The sequence below is a fragment of the Musa acuminata genome, chromosome BXJ2-4, assembly GCF_036884655.1.
Source record: "Musa acuminata AAA Group cultivar baxijiao chromosome BXJ2-4, Cavendish_Baxijiao_AAA, whole genome shotgun sequence".
Lineage (NCBI taxonomy): Eukaryota > Viridiplantae > Streptophyta > Magnoliopsida > Zingiberales > Musaceae > Musa > Musa acuminata.
The window spans coordinates 28956006-28980226 of NC_088341.1; the positions used below are offsets into that span (position 1 = coordinate 28956006).

The 24221-nt window shown below is 39.4% G+C and overlaps 1 protein-coding gene across 4 annotated transcripts in view; it reads right to left on the bottom strand.

Moving 5' to 3' along the window:
- LOC135610211 (fatty acid amide hydrolase-like) overlaps positions 1–24221 on the bottom strand; it is a 71504-nt gene that overhangs the window by 37181 nt on the left and 10102 nt on the right. For 2 of the 4 annotated variants that reach the window (XR_010486069.1, XM_065104425.1), the window contains exons 12-16: positions 18527–18578; positions 12282–12362; positions 12120–12203; positions 11839–11942; positions 2371–2463 (exon numbers count right to left, since the gene is read on the bottom strand). Coding sequence is in view for 2 of the 4 variants with exons in the window: in XM_065104425.1 (XP_064960497.1) it covers positions 2371–2463; positions 11839–11942; positions 12120–12203; positions 12282–12362; positions 18527–18578 (414 nt within the window). In the remaining 2 variants the exon portion in view is untranslated. The remainder of the gene's footprint in view (positions 1–2370; positions 2464–11838; positions 11943–12119; positions 12204–12281; positions 12363–18526; positions 18579–24221) is intronic. The other 2 variants (XR_010486070.1, XM_065104426.1) reach the window with 1 other exon arrangement.

Sequence of the window (24221 nt, forward strand, 5' to 3'; positions counted from 1 at the left end):
GCATGATCTCCTCTATTTAAAAGTCTAGCATGGGGATCCAACCTCCAACATCCAAGGAGATCGACGACATATATTTAGATGAGGAGATGGCAAAATTGAATGATTGGATCAAATCCTTCAAGAGGCAATGAGATGAATATGAGGTGACACTGATATGTGATAGTTAGACAAGGCCAAGAAGAATGCGTATTATCAATTTTCTAGTTTATTGCAACAGACGGGTGAATTTTCATAAGTCAGTTAATGCTTTTGACAAAATTCAAGATGCAAACTATATTGAAAAATTAATAGACACCATAGTAGAGGAGATCGAACCATAATACATTGTCCAGATAGACACCGACAATGGAGCCAATTTCAAGAAGACCAGTTTACAATTGATGGAAAAAAGGAAAATATTGTTTTGGACTCTATGTTGAGCTCATTGTATGGATCTAATGCTGAAGGATATTGGTGAGCTACCATCAATCAACAAGTGGGTAGTTCAAGCATAGTCGATCATAAAGTTTATATATAATTATCATTGGATCTACTCATTAATTCAAAAGTATATAAATGGTTAGATACTCTGGCTTAGAATCACTCGGTTTAATATAAATTTCATTACCTTAAAGTCAATACAACAAAAGAGGTAGGGCCACACGGTAATGGCTTTATAGGAAATGTTCGATTCTAGGTATTCGACGTCGCCCCGCATGGGGAGAAGAGAGACGATGTCACTGAAAAAGCAATAGAGGAAGAGGAAGTACATCCCTAGTAGGATCTTTGGTAGGAGATCCTAAATGTCTTTTAGGTTTTATCACAAAAGCAATAGAGGCAAAGGAAGTACATCCCTAGTAGGATGAAGATTCCCCTCAATCAAAACATGATGGAAGGAGTCGGACAACATTTAGTCAAACTACGTAACCAACTAGAGACACCCAATTGTCACAATTGTCCAACCAGCATGCAAAGGCAAAGGCAAAGGAAGGCAATAGCATCAACTACACTGTTGAAAAGAATCGAGTTGAGCAACGAAAAACCTTCTTAATCACATTCAACAACCCACACAATCCAAAGACATAGTAACAACGTGGACAGCAGTACCTCGACAGAAAATGGTGGCAATGTCGGGGAGTCGATTGTCCCGTCTACACAATTTGAGGGTGGTGCATAGATCGAATAGTATTTTACACATGGCACCTAAGATTCGGATAATGGAATTCAACAAGATACTAATCAAGTTATATATAGAAGCAAAAAGGGAAGGGGAAACAATGAATGATTTTGAACAAATGCAACAACCTACACAACGTAGACATAGAGCGAAACTCATCGCATTCACAATCGTCGTGTTATAGAGAATCTTGTGTGGCCAACAACAATACGGTGATAGTTAGTCATACTTCTCCGAGCAACAGTACAATGATCGATCTTATGATATGAAATAGCAGATCAATCGTGAAAGTAGAAATTCTTACATTATTCTCCATGCTCCGCACCAATATTTGTCACAATCGTACTTGCCTCAAGATGTGTGATCTACGACAATCAAACTACGACTATCACCACATTGATGCATTAATGAGATACACCGTATCAGTATACTATGTTTTGGGATAAATTTTAAAATTAGATCTAATAAACATAACAAATTGATATATAGATATATAGGATCGAGGACCTCGATCCATCACTCATGGAGTCCCGTCATTCTTTTTTATGGTAGAACCAAATATATTCATCAATTAAGTACTTAATTCATTTGAATCCTAAATTTTACCTTGTTTAAAAAAACCTAACAATTCAAATCATTTCTTTGTAGATAATTTAATATTAACGAAAGAATAATCCGAAACGTACCACAAAGCTACTCCATAAAATCCAAAAAAGATGTATAACTATTTTTTCTTAATTTAGATTATTTTTGTTAAAATTATACTAAATTTATATTTATTTTCAACATTAGAACCCTAGTCTACCTTTTTTTATTTTTCAGATATTTTTAGAGCCATTTTTGGTGATTTTTAGCATACCGTCGATACATCCCGATATACCGACATACAATATGTCAGTATTCCTCAATACATACCATACTGACACATGGTTGATACATCAGTATGGACCGATTTGGCAATCCTTTATAAAGAGTAGCAAAAAATATCAAAGAAACTATCTCATTTGAGATGAGATAAGAAATTAACAAATCATAAATACATACAACTCTGAATTTTAAGTTCAAGATACATTTGTGCAAGATATTGTAACACAATGATAAAAGAAGTATCCATTAACAATATGCATATGACAAATATTGGTAGAAGGATGTCTGGAATATCAACCTACAAATCCTAGATGCACAAATAACAAGAGAGTGTTGTATATGCTCACCTAAGGCGTTGAGCAGCAACATAGTCAGCCGCAGAGAATGACCGGAAAAGAGCCAAACTAGTTCGAGTATCAAGTGTTAACTCGGAATATTTCCTAAAAATATACTATTCTCAGTGCATTATACTTCTGAAAGAAAAGCAGCTAAAGAATTAATTAATTAGCAATGCTAAAAATTGTAATCAATCAAGATAAGACAACCCTTGCATCTATAGTAATTCATCAAGTGATTCTAAAGCATGTAAAAAGGCAAAAAGACCATAATTTTCATCTTCCATCAATCCCAATCTACATTCGAGACTGATCCCTCCCAAACGTAGGAACTGCAATTTTTAGAGAACATCAACTTGCCAGCAGAAATGAAAGGAACAAGTCAAAATTGGATGAAAATATTGGAGTTGCCTGGACTCAACCAGTATCTCCAATTCCAAAATGAATCAGCCAATTTCAGTGAATTTTGATTATTTCAGCAATTTTTGAATTCCATGTGAATTTGAATGGTTGTGGACATTCTCATTGGTGGATAGATGTATACTATAGAATCAAGGTTTCTTGATCATAGATGGGGCTAGCAAGATTTGCTTAAGGTACCTACCGGCTACGGGTACTACGGGTAAAGGTACTATGGTAGAATTGGCATCTCAAGAATACCCTAAAATTAGTTAGAGCTCAGCCCAAGGAGCTCCACCTCCCTTTTATTTCAATGATGCTATAGAGGATTGGTTCAAGAAACCTTTGGTTATGGTGGACTTGAAGGAACTGGAGGATATTTTTAGAGAGTTGATTAGGTTGGTCAAGTTTCACTCTTCTAACTCAGGGACCTCATGTTTCAAGGCATGTTTTCCCACTCTGCTTTTTTCGAATGAGGTCAATCAATCCCACTTTTCTCTCTAAGTAAACCTTTGTAAATGAAATGAACAAAATTTTATATTGTTCAAAGTATTGCAAATTTGCAAGTAGCTTTTTCAGCCTGAACCCTTTCATTAATATTATGTATTCCTCTAGACCAACCTGTCATAAACGGTCGTCGCGCACCCGCAACAACGAACCGTTCTGTCACGAACGATCGTCGCGCACCCGCAACAACGAACCGTTCTGTCACGAACGGTCGTCGCGCACTCGCAACAACTCCGTTCAACGAACCGTTCGTCGCTCACACCTACATATACAGCTGCTTGACAGCATGTTTTGTCTTAGTTTTGGGTCATTTGCTTGTAAAAATGTAAGTTCGAACAAGCTGTAGCGTTACAAAGCGACCGCTCACCGAACCGAGCAAAACAGAGCAAAACTACTCCGTTTTCGTGTGCCACGGGCTGATTTCTGGAATCTGCCTCCGCTCACCAAAACGTCAACCATCTCAGCCCCTTGGAACCCCCCGGGTGGCACAGGGCTGGATGGGGCTTCAGTATAGTACCGGGCGTTGAACACTCCTTCGCAAGTTCGCACATTGCCTTGACGGGAACTTGTTGTCACACCCGGGACTCGGTGAGCAGCTGTTTGTGGGCTTGCAGCTGTTCGTTCAACCTTCTAAAGCCCTTGTTTTCCCCCTCTCCCTCTTTTTTCTTGTGCACGCAAGGTACTCGCTGAATTGCTTGTAAAGCTTCCCCTCTTTTCGCGAGACGTCGGGACTTGTCCGTCGCTCGTTCTTTCGAACTAATCAACTTTCTCTTTTACAGGTCCTTCGGGACCTGCGAGAGGTTACAAGTGGGCTGATATTTGCGGAGCAATATCGCAAGGGCTAAGCGCGACTTAGGCAACGCAAGCTAAGTTCACGTCTTTGCCGCAATGATGCCTCGCGACTTAGGCAACGCAAGCTAAGTTCGCGTCTTGGCCGCAAGGGTGCCTCACGCCTTAGGCAATTCCAGCTAAGGCCATGACAGTTCGTCGCTTTTGCATGCTTGTACCGAGACATGGCAGCATGTTTTGCCTCAGTTTTTGTGTGTTTTGCTTGTAAAAATGCATGTTTGAACAGGTTGCAGCGCTGCAATACGACCGCTCGCCGCGCCGAGCCGAACTGCCCAAAACAGCTCTGTTTTCGCGTGCCACGGCTTGTTTTCTGCAAGTCGCAGCTGCACGTGAAACGTCAGCCATCTCAGCACCCTGGAACCCCCCAGGTGGCACAGGGTTGGATGGGGCTTCGGTATATTGTTGGGCGTTGAAAAATCTTCACAAGTTCGCACGTTAACTTGACAGGAACTTGCCTTCGCGCCCGGCACCCGGTGAGCAGTTGTTTGTGGACTTGCAACTATTCGTTTTACCTTCTATAATCCTTGTTTTCCTCCTTCCCCTCTTTTCTCTTATGCACGCATGGTGCTCGTTGAATTGCTTGTAAAGCTTCCCTTTCCGTGAGACATCGGGACTTGTCCGCCACTCGTTTTCGAACTAATCAACTTTCTTTTTTATAGGTCCTTCGGGACCTGAGTGAGGTTGCAAATTGGCTGACCTTTGCGGACGCATATCGCAAGGGCGCGTCATGACTTAGGCAATCCCAACTAAGTTCAAGAAGTTGGCGCAAGGGCACTTCGCAACTTAGGCAACTCAAGCTAAGTTCGCGTCTTGGCCGCAAGGGTGCCTCACGACTTAGGCAATTCCAACTAAATCCATAACAAACCGACCATATAGATTCATGATAAATTCAATTGGAGGGATAATGTCAAGTCGGCTAACAAATAACTGTCACTAGTATTTAACAATTATCAAGCTAGTAATGAGACATGCCCTGATAATTTTGCTAGTTATGCATCATTTGCTTTGAATTTGAGATGATCATGCACCGATCTGGCATTGATTTTTTTATTTGCCTCGGTCAATTATGGGCAAGGTTCGTTGTACTGTAGTGTACCACTCGGCATGGATGATATATATCGGTTTGTCAGTATGCCCCACTATACCGTGTGTCGATATGTTGGTACGGTTCGGTACGTACCATTCCAACAGTCGGTCGGTACATCGATACAGAGCAGTAAAGCGAACCATGATTATGGTTTACCTGTTGTTCCTCTTCATCTTTGTAAGGCTGATAATACAATCACTCATTTGAAATTTTCAGCCTCAGTAGGCAGATTGTACTTCTATATAGAGCAGTAAAGCGAACCATGATTATGGTTTACCCGTTGTTCCTCTTCATCTTTTTAAGGCTGATGATACAATCACTCATTTGAAATTTTCAGCCTCAGTAGGCAGACTACCTGTGAGCTTCCCTCTTTTCTTAGTTCCTACTACTACTACTACCACCTTTACAATTTCAACTTTCACCTTGATCTCCTAAAACATTTAGAGCCTCCCATCTCAGACTCTTTCCAACTCAGGCCATAAAAAGAAGATTATGTCTGGTATTGAATATTTTCCCTCCTCTGTACTCTCCCTCCTCTTCTTCACCTTCCTATCTTCTTAATTTTGCTCATCCCTACTCGAGAATCTTGGGCCCATCAATATTGATGAGGGAAAAAATATGGTTCCATAGGCCAATGAAGCATAGGGTTCTATTCATTTGAATGCGACAACATCATATAGAGCTTAGGGACTTCATCATCGAATTCTTCATAGAAGAACTCCAAGGAAGTGGTTACAAGATGAGAGATTGAACTCCTAGAGAAATCTTCAATTCATTCCACACCACTTGTCATTATTGTAGATATAAACAATGGGAGTGAACAACTCATTAAAAGAAATACATCCTCCTAGTCCCTCTACCTAAGGCATGTATATATTATAGCACCACCCTATGCATGTTTACATACAACGATACCTTTTGAGAGAGTGGAGGTTCATGCCAAACCAATTAGTGTTGATTCCTAGCACTAACTGATCAACTTTGTAGGATAGACATCTTCGGAAGAGAGCTCCAGCAATGAAGTTGTTTTATTCCTTCTTCCAGATCTATGGTAGTTTTGTGTCAAGTCTCTAGAGTTAAGTAGCTCTCCCTTCTACCATGTGTTGGAATGAGTAATTTGTTTATGTTGGACATGGCCAGGATTTTACCTTCTGCCCAAGCAAGAAAACGCCAGAATTATCTAATGTCAAAACACTTTTTGACAGACTTCAAGCAAGAGAACTATAGAGATAGGTTGCTATCCAACAATTTCTTTCATTTCAAACCAAGATACATTAACAAGGACAGGCTTCAGCCGCACCACTCCTGGTGGTAAGTCGTTCTGTCCTCTTTGAGCTTTCATGTTGCATCTTTCCAAGTTGTTGTTCGGTGTGTATTCTCTTTTAATTGTCATGGATCTCATTCGATGTAGGACCTAAAAGTGCCAAATGTATCAGACAAAGCCCGAACCATTAGGAAGACCACCGCCCAGTAATTAAAGCACTTTATAAACCCTCAGCTTGTGTATGGTGATTGTCAACCCAAAAGAAGTACCGAGCTAAGAAAATGAGCATAAGAGGAAAGGAAACCCCAACTTCAGGCCTCCAGGAATTTTTAGCTAAAAGATAAGCATTCAACTCTAAGATAAAGTTTTCTACTTGGAGAATTAGCTTCAGAAATAAAAGAAATAAATGCTTGTGTTATGGGCCCACGTCTAGGTAGAGATAGATGTGCAACAGTCCAAGCTCAGAGAGGCTGTTAATGACTACATCCCTCTGTAAAGGAGACGGAAATTGTCTCGATCATAACATCGAAAGGAAAAATAGCCTAAGAAGTTTGAGCAGGCTTATCACTCGTCAAATGTGCTCCGAGAATAGAGGCAAAAATGGAAGTTACGACCCACTCCAAGGCCATCTTGAAGTATGTCACCGAGGTTTGAGCAAGTTAGAGAATGGAGGAAAATATAGCAAGTTCAATGTCAACTTACCATTTTTTTTAGTCAATCAAAATTTGATATCTGAATGTATTATTTAGCACAGTTGTCCCTGTAGATGATCCAACTAATACATCCAGTAGTTTATTTTCATCCTGCTCAAGGATAAAAACATGATGCTGGCACAACTCTTCTGCCAACAACTGATTCCTATGCTAGCCAACATTTGTTACTTAAGGCATCAATCGAGGGTTCATAAGCCAAAGCATCCCCTTCATGAGATGAGTAACATTTTGTGATTTGAACTCTATTCTTTCTGTAACTAATGACTCAAAGTCAGCGTAAGTCAATAGGAGTATTTGTGAACATGCCGACTCCAAACCCTCCCCTTATACTTTCACACTTTTATGAATCAAAAGTACCTTGTTTTAAAACCATCATCTCTTTTAGGTGAAAAACTTCTTGTTGACACATTCAAACTTCCATATGTGGCTTTTTATTTGACTACCCTAAACCAGGTTCGAGAAATCAAGCATGATGGGACATTCTCTGGCAAATTTAATTACTAAAACGGGTTTAGACCTAAGCAGGCCCAACTTGAGCCTAGCCTTGGGCCAGCTTAGGCGAGCATCTAGAATGCTTGATGCCGAAGTTGAGGCACTCACCTAAGAGGCACCTCACTCGAAGACATTTGAGGTGCTCCAAACTTGCCTTTGCCTTAACCAAACCATAGGCAAGCATCCAACCACCGTTTAACAAAACTAGTTTGGACATCATTTCCCTTAAAGTTTATGATTGATATGTTACCAGCAAAATGAGCCTCGAGATCCAAAATGGGCCTTCTAAATTTGAAAGTTTTCCTTTGGTGTGGCTTTGGTAGCTTTTGTAGTTTGTAGTATTAAGTTGCTATTGCTTAGAGCTTGAGGTAGACAACCAAGAATTGCTGTACCACCCGAAACGGTACGGTTTTGGTGATGCATACCAGTCCGGGCGTTGGCCAATACGCAGACCACCCCGTCTAGGGTGGTCTGCATTAAAATAATAAAAAAATCAAAAAGTGGTGGGCCCTAGTCCATTTCAGCCTTTAAACAAAATATATTAGGGCTCTTATCATGCACGAAGCCATGGCACTGTCTCTTCGCCACTGCAATGTTGCAGCAACATTGCCTCTTCGCCACTTCACCGCTGCAGTGATGCTACCTCTTCATCGCTTCGTAGCTGTGATGCTGCAGCGGCACTACGTCTTTGCCACTTCGCCGCTGCAATGCTGCAGTGGCATTGCCACTTCGCCATTGTGATGCTACTGCTTCCCTTCGACCTGCCACTGTTGTCATTGCTTCCCGGGTATCGCTGCACTTCTCCTCCTTTTCTTTCTTATTCTTTTTCCTTCTTTCTCCTTCCTCCTCTGTTCCTCCAGTAGACCTTCTTCTTCAACCTCTTTTTCTTCCTCGTCGACACATTAGTATGCACCAGCGTACCATGTGTCGGTACATCGATATAGAGCGGCACAGCGATCGACCGGCACACAAGCTTGGACCGGTAAGTCAAACCTTGGACACAACTAATTATAATATTGACGTATCTTGTTGATGGCTCATACCTCGTTAGTAGACTTAAGACCTCAATTCATCGATTCCTCATCTAAGCCTTCTGGTAAGGTACAAGTTGATCATCATCAACCGTATCATGCTTTCCTGCTTCCACTTATAAGTCCTCAACTTTAATCCATCAACTTTCTTTTAGCTCGCCACTAAGTTCAATTGGGGACGTTAGCAAGGTTGGAATGTTTCTCACTAAATCCTTCAATTCTATTAATCTACAAGAGATGATCAACATTGATCTTCATACTTGCATTCAAGCCCCTTAGAGCTATCACCTGGCAAGAGCTTGCGTGTTACTAGTTGGACCTTTGCTAGTGTTGTGTCGTTGAGCATGATGAGTTTATGGTCTTGTTCGGTGAAGTTTGTCCCTCACATTTGAATACATCATCATCTCCTCCTAGTAGGACTATGTTATCCTCTGCTTTTGAGATGAGAAGATAGTGTACAGACATATTACCTTTGGCATAGTCAATCACCGAAAGGTGATTAAATAGTTATTGCAAGGCCACTTCCAACTTTGATTCTTTAGACTTTACTTGGCACTGAAGTCCACTCTATCGGTCTTACTTCTTGAGAACATCGAGAAACTCAGGAGTGCAGATAAGTTCTAGAACAATCTATCACACAACAACTTGTATGAGAGGTCCTAGAAATTCTTTGATTCTGAGTGATGCCCAATATAGATGGCCGACAGGATCTTCAACTTCATCGAGTTCAAACTATCATTCCACATTGCATCCACAAAGAAAGGGTTGATGATGGCATATTCTTCAAGAATGTTCATCTTGATAGACTCCCACTCTGCATTAAGGCTTTCCAACTCTAGCTATATCAGTGTAAGATGAGTAAGGTCTTCCTATCTAAATTATTCTTCCACTTGTTTTCTCGAGAGCATATGTGTTCTTCAAAAGTGGCACCATGCATGGAGAGTCACCTCCGATCAGCAAAAGAAAATTCAAGAATGTCATGGGTATTGTTTAAGTCTCTTAAGAAACTCTAGTCCGAGAATGACATAGAGATCATGCAATGGAAGTTTCATGAAGTTGGTACTCCCACTCAATCTCTCATCTTGATATTGACTCCCTTTGCCACTCCAAAAATAGGATTGGCAAAGGGAGTAATGTCCTTTTGACTCTCATCTTGATATCACTTCACCAAGCCAAAGATATCAACTCATCTTTATCTGCTTTCAAATTAACTGCCTTCATGTGGCTCAAACGCTTCATTAATTTCAGTTTGAGTCTTTTGCCTCTCTATTTGCTACGGACTTGTTTATGGCTTGTGTGTCCAATGTGCAAGTTGTCTCATTTAATTTAATGTCCACAAACATCAATAGGTTGTAATGTCCCTTTGTCTCGTTCAGTTTAATGGCTCCCAACTTGTGGATTCAACAAATGCACCATCCCCAGGAGAGGTCCTCTCAACAATCTTTCAATGCTACTCGATTTTGGTGCGCTCAAGCTTAGAGAGTCACCCTTCTCTTTTGGCTCCTTCTTAGTTTCTCTCGGACTTTAGCTAGCAATGCGGTCAACAAATGTATAGCTCCCATATAAGGTCTAGGTGACGTCTTAGTCATTACTCAATCACGACCTTCTTGAGTCGGATGATTTTCCCTTAGCCTTACCCTTTTCCTCTATAAAAGAAGTCATAAGTGCATTGAGAGCCCACTTCCTCTATTAACACTCCATCATCGAATGACATCCACCCGACAAAAGGAATATCTTAGATTCTAGGTCGTTCCTTTTACATAAATGTTCCATTAAAGTCCTTTGATCTTTGAGTCCTTTCATTCGAAAGCATTCAGAGAGCACTTCTCCAATGAGTATTTCTTCTCTGTAGTTGCTATAGAGAAATTCATAAGTCATTATGCTTTCATGATTACACTTGCTAGCTCATAGACATTAGCCTAGGCTTTGAACTATTCAGTAAGTTGAAAAGTTTTTCTTTCTCAAACACATTATGTATATCCAGCATTAGTGCAAAATACTACTTCCGTACTCCTGAATTATCATGGTTAGATGAAATGCCTCAACATATACCACGCAATGAATTTAGTGTTCTCTAGCATAAACTAAGTTCATAATTCACATTTAAGTCTTCCTAAGTCACAACATAGCGACTATTGTGTTGCAATCCTCTCAACAAATGTGCCACCAAAAGTTTTACATTACCATTTAGATACATTATCACTAATGACACCTTGGAATCCTCTTATTCGAGTTGGGACCGCTCTAATGTACTAGTCTATATCCAAGAGAAATTCTCAATATGCTTGGCATCCTGTGGAACTATGCAGTTCCACGATTCAAGAGTCCTCACTCACTCTTTGTAAGTGAATGAGTACTGAAACTTTAGCCCTTAATCAATTACAATGCACACAAATCCTTGCTATTCATTTATAGCCATGAGGATAAAGGAAAAGAAAAAACAGTAGATGATTACAAGAAGACAAGATAGAGCATATAAGACATTAACCTGATAGGATTCTTAGTATTCACAATCTCCCCACTAATATGGATATCATGGCCAACAATTGCATGGTGATGGTCATTTTTCCTAAACCTATTCACACTCAATCTTTCCCTCAATTTAAGAGGTTGAATAGATAGCTCATAGAAGAGCAAATTAATATAGTGGAAACTGATATCATTGTGGTTTACACATAAATCAAAAAACTGCAATTATTCACCGATTGCTTAAGTTATTTCTAAAACAAGACTTTGTAAATTTCAGTCCAAGGTTCTAAAATAATTACTAGTTTACTACATTCTTACTAGAAATATTAGGACAAGAACTTTCCTCTATGGATTTTGCAAGTTTCTCCTGATGTGTTCAGCAGGAACGGATACATCCGAATCAACAGTGTCATTTCATGCCATAAAATACCATATGGCAAATCAACTTAATAATTTAACTAAAATTTAGTATGACATCAATGTAAGCAAAAGCAGAAAGCTCAATAGAAGTGGCAAGGTGAAGCATTAAAACCTTTGATTTTCAAAAGGGTGTTCCTAGTCATAGATCTAGAAGACAAAATTTCCTATGTAACCAAGTCAAAGAAATGACTAGTGATAGCAGCTATAAACTCAAAAGGAAGCTAAATTCACAAGGGTGAAAATTCCAACCTTTCCCCACGATAAGCATTTAATCCACAGAGTGATTCTGAACCAATGGAAACTACATGGGCAGTCCGCATTTCTTCTAGCTCTGGTAATGTAATCTCTATTATCTTGAGACAAAAGAAAAACTTTAATTACAACGAAGGCATATATAGATACATATTTAAATGCACGTTACATCAACCATGAAGCATCGACTTTATTCCACCTTTATAAATAAGGTTTCTAATTATGAATTATCTTTTAAAAATAATTTTTGAAGCAATTATATGAAATTATAAGCTTACCTGACACCCAAAGTTTGCTGAAAGAAGATTAACAGCATCCTCACATTTATTTGAGATATCATTGTTTGATACATCATTAAACCACTGCATATGGAAATTAATATACACGTAGCATTCTTATGAAAAAGATATATCAAAATGTAAAAAGCCATTCTACCTTACCTCAGTGTATTTTCCCAGTCTCACTGATTGTAAGATGTTCAAATTATTACTTGAAGATAGATTTGGACAACAGAGGGGTGACTGCACATAAAACAAATATGTTTAGATTTCCAATTAAATGCAGCATCCTACACATATATCAGGAATAATTTCTGTTATATCACCTATGATTCATGTAAACCAACACTATAGGAAATAAAGATAGGAAACCAAAACAAGAACAAGTTATGTTAGTTCCCTGGCAGAATTATAAGAGTGAAATTATTAGAATTATCTACTTCGATGCTCATTAAATCAAATCAAATACTGCTTAGAATTTTCTAAGGAGACATTAATTAAAATGGAAGTTCAACAAGAAGAAGCATAACTAAGGTTTAAAATACCCCCGTATTGATCTGTCATTGACAAAGCTATAAATAGGGTGTTCAATGTAATGCTTGTATATGTTCGTATCTTTCGATTTTGTTCATGCTTTTCATAACATGTAGAGGGCTTACAGTAGACTTGACAACCCTATTTTGGTTAGCTTTTGTGGTTGTTTTAGGTTTGTAAACGTAGATCGTGTATAATCGTCACAGAGAGGCAAAACTGTGCAAAAACAAGAAATCCAAGCAGCCATTTTGGAGGTTTCTTAGCTCCTAAAGTAGTGCGGAGTGTCAACCAGTACAGCACCCAGGAGCTATCTGGGTGGCACATGGTTGGATGGGCCTTTAGGGTAGTGTCTAGAGCTGGTTTGCTATCTTATTCCACAACAGTGACATGTGGGCACTTGTGGAGACTTTTGGGCATGGTGGACCACCTTAGACCCATTATCACGTGACCATTCAGAGCTTGCGAAGTCTATGTTTGTAATTTGCATTGCCTATCAAGTGTTTACTAAAATAACTACTTGTGGAACCCAAGTTAAACGCTTTCTCTAACCCGTCTTCTCTTTTATAGGTCCTTAAGAGATCATAAGAGAATTTAAGGAGGCAAATCCTTTGCAAACGGACACGCAAGGGTGTCGCGCGTCTTAGGCAAAACCAACCAAGTCTATGACAAATGGTATTAGAGAAGGACAAGCACACTTAGAAACACTTAACATGCAAGCATGAGGGACCTAATGGCGCTGCGTTGAGGGCAGCCAGCACGCATGACCATTTGGAGAAATGGACATTGAGATGTAGAGAAAGGAGTTACTTAGAGGAGCAGACATCCGAGATTGGCATTCAAAGGAATGGTCAACACTTCGTGCGAGAAGCACCACGAATATAAGTGAGTTGGGAAGAACGTGTAGCGCACAAAAGTTAGGATGGCTGAGTTAAAGCTACATCTCGATGTTGGTAACCAAACTTGACGGTGCTCAAGGCAAGTGGGGTACTTGGCAAAGGATGAGACCTTGCAAGGTGGGATGGGTTGCGTAGCAACCGAAAGAGTTATACAAAGCTTTCAAAAGTGAGAAGAATTGTTAACTTGAAGAATTTGGTACTCATGCAAGGAGTTGTATATGGATGATGGATTGTCCGTGGCTATCCCAAGGCTATCGAAACTCGACACCATATAGCATTAAAACTTTCTCTTCAACATGAGAAGGATACATCTGTAGGAGACTAAAGTGTACAACAAATTCAGCATATTGCTAAGCCTTAAGAGGCACAGCGAGGGTTGTATTGAAAACAATCGCAATCTAGCAAGTGCATTTGTAGGGGCGACACAGTGCATAGTTTGTTTAACAAGGCGGAGTAGTCTAAAGGGATAATGATATCCAAAACTTTAAAAGGAAAAGATGTAAAGAGAAAAGTTACTTCAACAACACAGATATCCAGGAGGAATAAGTCCCGGTTCTCTAGAGAGAGAATCATGTGCAACAGATCGCATATGTTAAGGAGAGGTACCTCAAGACAACAACTTCAAAAAACTCAACGAACCCAACGAGCGACGAGGAGTCACCCTATGATCTCGCATGAAGTAATGCATTGGTGAACGCATTATGAGATCAAGTGGGAGAGCTATCCAAGGCAATACCAAATGAAGACACACTCAGAGTCGATGTGGAGATCAAACTCGACGACGGGTTGACCCGTGGAATAAAGAGCGTGAGGGTCACTATCAAGTCAATGCAAACCGAGGAGTGAAACAACTTGGGTGGAACTTAGTGAAGTGCCTAAGCCGCATGAAGGGAGTCGACATAGAAGACGGAACACGGAGTGGAGATATAAAGCTTTCCTTGAACAGAGGTCAATGACATGAACTCTTGCAAACGCATGAGCAGGATCATGTCATTCCATGGGTCCCTCATTCTGATGGAGCTGACTCAACCTACATGGTGCCAAAGTCGAAAGGAGCTTCGAGGCACATACACCTTATCTCAGCGAAGCATTTAACGAAGGAACTAATAAGACAACTTACGGAGGCGAAGTTGGAGTCAGAAGGCCTTAGTATGAGGTAAGAGGATGCGGAGGCAAGTACTCTTTATGAATATGTTGTGATGTCATTTGAGTTACCACGAAGGAAGCAGGGCGCGGTGGGGTTTGTGTTGGCGGGTAGAGACCCTGGATCCAGACAATGGCGCACCAACTTTAGTGAACTGAATGGACTTTAGGCACTATTAGGCGACGGACTGTCCTAGAGATATGCTTTATCCAGGTATGACCCGAGAGCGAGTGAATGAAGGTCAATTACCAAAGGAGATAATACAATTGGAGGTAGCAAAGGCCTTACGATGTATTGACAAAGGCCATACATGAAGAGATTGCAGTCCGGGTTCATCCCACAAGGATTAGAATGCAATAGAGATGTCACTAGGAGGCGATATAGTGCAATGGATCGTGGTGGAACAGTTCAAAAGAATGCAACACACGGGAGAAATCCCACGAGAGAAGCAACGACGAGTCCAAATAGACTCAGCTACCCAAAATCAAGTGTCAATTAGAATGGAGGTGGACTCAAAGAAGTGTCACAATGCCGTAGAAGCGAATCTTCCAATCACGAAAAAATGGATGCAAATATGCGATGACGAATAGTTGGGCGATAGGCATGACAATGCCATAGTATCACAAAGGCGAGACTTCCATGGTGTCATCGACCCCTCGCTCTCACGGAGGGAGAGTGCTTGATCATGAAAGGGGCCGAGGAGATGGAGAATGCAGAAGCAAACTTCAAGTACTGAGATAAGGCTGTAGGGCAAAGGCCAAGGAACTTCGCAAGACCGATATCAACGGGCTTCTCGTCAAAATAGTCAAAAGTGGAGGACATTAGATCGATGTAAACATGCTCGACTAAGGAATAAAATAAACAATACCTATGTTGTACCTTTTCTACTCAAAGGAGTAGGTGGCAAAAATATTGGAAAAGACAATACAATCTCAAAGGCAACCAAAATTATTCGAGACTTGCTCCAAGTCGAGACAAAATTTTACTCTTTTTGAACAAAACTTATATTTCAGAAGTTCAATAATAGTGAAAAGGTGAATCACAATTGCTAACTCAACACAAGGAGTGCAAACACTTTCGGTGTTTCGAAAGTGTGAGCAAAGAGCAGGCGAGGGCTAGTAATCAACTCAATGCATGGAGTACAACCGTCGAGGAGGCAAGCGAAGCGAGTAGCCTTTACCTTCTCAACTCTTACGAGAATAGGCGAAACTGAGTACCCCAATTCTCTTATTTATCCAAAAGAGCTCTACACATGTTCAAAGACCCTTCGAAGAAACTTAGTGAAAAACAACAGTTGTCAAATTCTCACCAATAGTGATCGATGCTATCAAGAGTAAATTGTCTGTTTCATTTCCCAACAAAATGTCAATCAAAAGCAAAAGTGACGTGAACCTACTTAGAGGAAATAACTAAATGAAAAAGAATCAATGGGCAAATTTTACGGAAGGAAGACCTCAAAAACTTCAAAGTCTATGAGGCAATGCTCATTAAAGCTCCAACAGGCATCCACTCAATTCAAGCGACATGAGACATTTGAGAGAGTAGTGCATTACGAGGAAAGTTTTTTCCTTCGTCTAAAGGATCTTCAGGAACCAACAAAGGATCAGCACAACTCCATCGACACCACACCAGATCAAAGTCATTGGAGAGTTAAAAAAGCGTGGCGAATCAAGGTTCGACTACTCAACAACAACGATGAAGTGTAACTAGGAGCCAAGAGGTGCATTGTAATTAGAGCAGAAGATTGAATATTTTACAAAGGCTTCGACAATGTCGTCAAAAGAATAAGTGGAGAAGAATGTCACCGACAAAGTTGTAAATAAAATGTTTGATGTAATGCTCGTGTATGTCCATGTCGTTCAATTTTGTTTATACTTTGAACAACATGTAAAGAGCTTGCAGTACGCTTGGCAGTCTCATTTTGGTTAACTCTTGTGGTCGTTTCAAGCTTATAAATGCAAGTTGTGTTCAGTCATCACACAATGGCAAAGCTGCCTAAAAAAGGCCATCCATACAACCATTTTAGGGGTTTTCTAACTTCGTAAAGTGGTGCGGAGTTCAACAAGCATAGCATCCAGGAGCTACCTAGGTGGTATATGGATAGATGAGCTTTTAAGATAGTGTATAGGGCTGGTTTGCTGCCTTGCAATAATATCATATGAGCACTTGTGGGGACCTTTGGCTGTGGCGAACCACCTTGGACCCTTTGTCACGAAACCGTTTAGAGCTTGCGAAGTCAGCATTTGTAATTTGTCTATCAAGTGTTTGCTAAAATGGCTGTTTGTGGATCTTAACTTGCTACATCATGCCATGTCTTCCTTGTGGCATGGTAGCCACTTCTCTTTCAGTTGCATTATTATCACCACCTCCTCTTTCTTCGAGTACTCAGTCACCACCTCCTCCTTGTCCTCTTCTTCGCTTCCTACCAATCGTTCCCGCATCCTCCTCCAATCAAATTTCAAAAACTATGGGGCATACCAAGTACCAACATACAATGCATCCCATCATGCCAGTACTAGACCAGTTTGCTAAAGAACTGATATTGGTAACAAACCAAAATATAGAAAACCATGGCACAAACTATAAAAGAAGTCTTGAAGATGATACAGAACTTGTATACATAGCAAGAATTAAAATATTATTTTAAAATAATGTTTTTTTAAAAGAATAAAAAATAACTGGCATATCAAGGGAAGATATCCAAGATACAATAAATCAATAGCAACAAAAAGTGTGATGCTTATGAAATTAGTAGGAAAACTAAATCTGAAATAAAATGGAGAAAATACTGTTCATAAGCAAGCCATACAACCAGGTGATCTTTGACACAGTTTGTATGATTATTGCTGCCATCCATTTAAGCCATATATGAGTATATGATTGTCAGTTCTAGAATGATCGGTTATGTGACAAATACTTCTATGCCTTTAATCATTGAAATATGATATTTGCATCTTACAGAACCCCAATGGCACAATAGCTAAAATTTCAAATTATGCACGAAGGACAACAATCCAAGAAGATTCTTTGCTGGCAAAATAACCAGAGTAGAAATAACTGATAAAAAATATATCTCACTCAAAAACATGTCAATAACTACATATACATATACTTATAATCATATATGTATTCACATCTACCAATATAACTATTTTATACCTCTACACATTGACAAATACATGTATGTTTATACACTCAACAAGCACTAATAATATACTGCATAAAAAAATACAGAATAAGACCTTTTCTTATGCATGCTAGACAAGACACCTACTAGGGTGTTTTCCAACAAAAACTTGCATGTTTAAGACTACAGAAATTAATTTACTGCTCAAGGGTAAATCACTTTGTGAGATTTATCAAAGAAAAAGATTAAATAATTTTTTGCATAGCACTGTCTCACAGAATATACTGTACAGGAATGAGTGATTCAATTACAATCTAATCATCCCATAAAACCTCTATTGTACATTACAAACCATCCCAAATACTGTACAATAACTTAGCAAGTCTGCATTTATTTGAATCCAAAAATTTAATGTGCCTGAAATCAAAATGCTCATAGGTCTGTTGAGATGGAAGGTGTGACATGGAAATTAGCTCATCAAGAAATCATGAAAACATTTCAAAACATTTTTCATCAATTCTAGTAATATTACAATAAGAAACTCTGCTTCCTAACCAAAATTATTATAGAATTCATATTTTTCTAATGCAGAACAAATACAAAATGGAACTTAAGCTTCAATATAGCATTGATAATTAATTCTGTATAAAACAATCAATAAAGTTTTCAATTAATTTATGTAAATGAGGCAAGAACAAATATTTACTGGGTTCAGACTGATTCTATCAGCTTTAGAGGAGCCTGCCATTGCTGCATAACTGAAAAACCATGAATCCATTTCAATCACATACCAACTGATCAAGAAAGAAATATTATGATGCTAGCTTATGGCTATCTGCTCTATAAATAGGTAAACATATAATACATAGAACATAAATGAAGTATGTAATCAGCTAATTCCATTTTGAAAAGACAATACAAGTGAAAAACTCAATAATAAATCTAAACAAATTATATCAGAAACTATCAAACATGCCGAGAAAGCTTCACAAAGATCTGCAGGAAACAAAGAATTAGTAAATTTTGAAATGCTTGAATTCAGTTCAATATTTGACTAGAGAACATAATAGCATAATATCCTATTTTTATTTTCAAAAAATAAATCACATTTATGCAACTTATTTTTTTTACATATTCAAGTGGTTTAACAAAGCTAAAACATCTAACATCACTTATTACTATCAAATTGGAAAAGAAAAGTCAACAGTTAAATGCCCATAAGCATAATTAATGAACACTAAGATCATAAATCCTCAAGGGCCAAGCTTTCTTAAAATATTACAACATAACCATTACAATAGATTGCCATTGACAAAAATGACAAATAACAATGCACTTAATGTGCCAAAAGCTATGCACATAAACTTAGGATTTTAGACAGTGATTTAATGGGCGCTCTCACCTAGGCGCCAATGCAAGACAATGCTTGAGCATCTCAAATTGGTCCAAGTGGACAAATTGAAGCAGGTGCAGCCCAGGTGCATGATTGAGCCCAAGCACCGGGTGGCTCAGACCCACATCAGATTTAAATAAGGCTTGGTTTAGTGGATTAGTACCAATGAGTTTGGAAGATTGGACTTAATAAAGTTGGTTCAACTGAATCCCTTACCCAAATCCTCCTCTAGTGAGACCTACTAATGTTGCCTTCCTCCTTCCCACCTCCCCTACGACATGTGGCACACGAACCCTACCGATGTTGTTTTCCCTTGGTAATCGAACACAATGGCCCCCAGGCCCACTGTCGCCATGCAAACCTTGCCTAAGTTTGATTCCTTCTATAATCGATAAGGAAGCATAATTTGTAGTCAACTATCCTTAACCTGCACATGCAAAGGCGACCGACAATCGGCATCCATGCATAAGGTGACCCTCAATGATGCCTCCTCTCTCGCAAACGGTAGCACTTCCTCCTCCTTTCCCTCTCTCCCCCCTCCCAACGAAATGGTGTGACTCCCGCCTATCCTTCCCTTTCATTGTCGCTCTTCCTCTGTCTCCTCCACCTCGGACCTCGTCGAGCCTCCCTGTTAGGTCCCCTCGCTCCTCCTCCGTGCTTCTCCCCTCTCCCCTTATCTCCCTCCCCATCCTCCTTTGCCATCACCCCTACCAAGCCTTATCAATAGCCCCTTCCCTCCTCTTCTTCCGCCCTTGTGCTCTCCTCTCTCTCCCCCAACCCTTCTTCCATTCCGTTGTTGCTCTCCCTCTTTCTCCTCCTCGATCGCCATCCTTTGCCTAGACTCCCCAATTGTTCCTCTCCCTCCCCCATGCTTCTCCAATTGACAACACCCTACGAAACTCAACTATTGTCTTGTTTTTAATTTAGTGATGATGTGTCTCCTTAATTATATTTTTTATGATTCTAATACTTGCAAGCAAGGTTCGCCTTACCGTATCGTACCGGCGTTTCAACCTGGGCTCGGTATGGTACGGTACGATGTACCGAGCGATACACCTAATTTCACAGATTTAACCCTCCGAAAATACCTGAAAATTAAAAAAAAAAGTTAGGATAGGGTTTTCAAGTTACAAATAAATATAGTAAAAGTATAAGTTTAGCAAAATCAATGTAAATTAGGTAAGAATAGTATCACATATCTTTTTCGGGCTTTGAGGTAGTCTTGTTTAAGGTTCGTATTTCAGCCCATTATAGATTGAAATATCTACAGAAAAATCAGTTGAATCGTTAGACTATTTTGTTACAATATAAACTCTAAAATTCAAATGAATTAAATAATCACATATGTAGATATATCTGATTGTTAATTCTACCATCAAAACGAACGACGGGCCTCGACGGATGGTGGATCGGGGTCCTCGATCCGATACATCTGCATATCAATATGATACGTTTGTTGGACCGAATCATGAAATTGATCCAATGACATAGTGTATTGATATACCGTATGTCATTGATGCATCAATGTGGTGCTGATCGTAGATTGATCGTCATGAATCATATTTGTTTGAGGCAGCTCTTGAGGCATATATTGGTGAATGTCAAAGCTTCTACTTTTGTTATTGATTTGCTGTTATGTATCATACTGTTGCTCAGAGAAGGATGACCAACTATCACCATACTGTTGTTGCCCGTATGATTCTCCATAATACGATGGCTGTGAATACGATGAGCCTCTTTCTATGTCTATATCATGTATGCTCTGTCGCATTTGTTCATATTCATCCACTGTCTTCCCCTTCCCCTTTCGCGCATAAACTTGATCAGTATCTTGTCGAGTTCCATGATTTGAATCTTGAGTGGCATGTGTAAAATATTGCTCCTCAGTCCATTCACCACCCTCAAGTTGTGTAGACGAGACCAACGACTGCCTGGCATCACCGCCATCATCTGTCGAGGCACTGCTGTCTATGTTGCTGTCATGTCTCTGGACCAAGCAAGAAAGAGAATGTGATTGTGAATGTGTCTCGTTGCCCGACTCGATTCTTTCCAACGATGCAACTGATGCTACTGCCTTCCCCTTTGCCTTTGCACGTTGGGCGGACGAGTGTGACCGTTGGATGTCGGTAGTTCCTCGAGCAGTTTGACTCCTACCACGTAGTAATCGAGGGGGATTTTCCACCTGTTGGGGTTGTGCTTCTTCTTCTTCCATTACCTCGGTGATAAAATGTGAAGGACGTTGAGGATCTCCCGCCTCATCAAATAGAGGATCCTCTTGGTTCTCTACTGCTTCAACCCAATCTAACATTGGCTCTGAATATTCGTTGTAGAATTAGAGGTCAATGGGATCAATATCTGGTTCCTCTAGCTCCTTATCCAACTCAGCACATCGCAATTTTAGCCGCATGTTATAATGGACATATACTAGTTTCTCTAACCGTCTGTAGGAGAGTCTGTTGCGGACCTTCGTATGAATCAATGCAAACGTTGACCAATTACGTTCGCAACCACTAGATGTTGTCTGTGAAAGTATACGAACGGCAACCTTCCTTAAATGTGGTGCATCGCCTCCAAATTGTAGCCACCACTCGACTATAAAAATATATAAATAAGATTTTATTAGCATAACAAATAATTAACATTAAATATAATTGATAATCAATATGCACAACTTTTCCTCACCATGATCCATAGTGTAACGACACGATACAGCTACAACGTCGGAGAATGAACCAATTGTTTCTCGAAATAATCGACCCTCCATAAGAGCATCAACTGCCTCGGTAGTGTTTGGCAAGAGCCGATATATAACATTTCGTAGTGTCGTTAGGAAATTATTTTACGTTCTGAGAGCATATCGATATTAAATTGTCGGATTTAGATAATACGCTCCAAAACATAATTTTGTTAGTATGATTTTTTTATTATCTAAATAATAATAAATTAAATTATTCTGAATATGAATTTACCTGCATTATGGATATCTTGATCCATATGAACTTCGGTCCAACGATTAATGATTCGTACGTATTGCTCGGCCTTAAAATCATCTTTAAATGCTTTTCTGACCTCCTCTCTTGCTGAAATCAATATATATTTAAGATATGGCATCTGTGGACGCTTGTCCATATCGACCTTACGGAGGACAATATAAAGTGGTTCCACATCGTTTATGATTTCTGCTATAGTCTCCCAAAATCTAGAGGAAAGAATGGCCTTTTCTCTCTTCTTTCCATCGCTCAATTTCGAATATCTGGATTCAGACCACCCTTTTGAGGTAGCCATTGACTTCAAGTCATGCCTTTTTTGCTGTAATGACTTTAATGCAATAAAATTGGTAGCAAACCGAGTACTTCTAGGTCGAAGTATTTCACCATTTACATACTTTTACATTAAAGCGTGGACCCAATGACGATTATATATAAACTTTGTAATTGATTGTGCTCGAGCTACACATTTCTTGACCGCATCCAACTCACCAATATCCTTCAACATTAGATCTATACAATGAGCTACACATGGAGTCCAAAACAAAGTTTTTCTTTTTTCCATCAATTGCAAACCGGCCTTTCTGAAATTCACTCCATTGTCGGTTATTATTTGGACAACATACTGTGGTCCAATCTCCTCTACCATAGTGTCCATCAAGCTCTTAATGTAGTTTGCATCTTGAATCTTTTCAGAAGCATTAACGGACTTATGAAACACCACTCTTCTATTGCAATAAACAAAAAAGTTGATGATACTCATTCTTGTTGGTCCTGTCCAACTGTCACACATCAATGTCACTCCATATTCGTCTAATTGCCTCTTGAAGGATTTGATCCAATCCTTTAGTTCTACCACCTCCTCATCTAAGTACACGCTGTAAATCTCCTTCGGTGTTGGAGGTTAGATCCTCGTGCCAGACTTTTGAATAGAAGAGACCATGCTCTGATAATATGGACCTTGGGCTGTGTTGGCTGGAATCCTATGGAAGTTGAACCATTTTGAGATTGCCTTCCTAATATCCCGTTTTTTTTTTTTTGTATGTATCGTCAATCCGTGTCTGTTTCGCTATTTGTGGAGGATAGGCTTGCGGATCAATATCAACAATATCTGGTGCGGACCTCCAGCCAAGACCTCTCATAAAATCACGGAGTCCACCATACCTCATGCTACTAGTTCGGCCTAACTAAGAAGGAGCAGTTAGTTGCCTCATACTGGTTGACCTCTGGATTCCACTACCACTACCATGCTCCAATTGTGAGTCAGGTCGTCGATGCCTCATTGCTTCATCGACCATATACTGATGCTTCAATGATGCACGAATCCCAACTGTGAGATCCGGGTCGACTTCATCGCCACAACCCTCATATTGATCATAAACTGGTTCCTGTGTAGCTCTATGATATTCTTCCTCAACTCTTGTCTTCTTTTTTAATGTATCTTCCTTTGCTTGTTTAAGCTTGCTTTGAAATAATTTACGGATCTCCGTTGGAACATTCTTGCATTTTGCAACATCAGGATACCCATCAACCAAATGCATTTTCACCCGAGTTATTCCTCCACCCCTGCCAATATAGTCACAATAAATACATTGTCAATGATGACGGTTTCCATCTAGCTTTCGGGCATGAACTCATGCATCATCATGTGGCTGTTCCTTTGGTGTCATGATCCTACCAAATTTAAATCAAATAAACTATATTAAATTGACTAAATATCGATCATAAATCACTAATCGCAACATTAAATAATTTTATTAAAACATAACTAATCATATTTTATCATCATAAATATGTTACATGCATAAAAGAAGTATTAAAATCATTAAATACACTAATTACACGATTAACATAGTTAATTTTTCACTAATTACTTCTCTTACAACACTATAAACATGGTAATCACCCTAATAGGTATTAAAGATATTGGATTGATATAAAATCGAACAAATTTCGATTAAATCATCATTAAAATGACTAATCACAGTATTAAATAACTTTAATAAAACATAATTAAACAT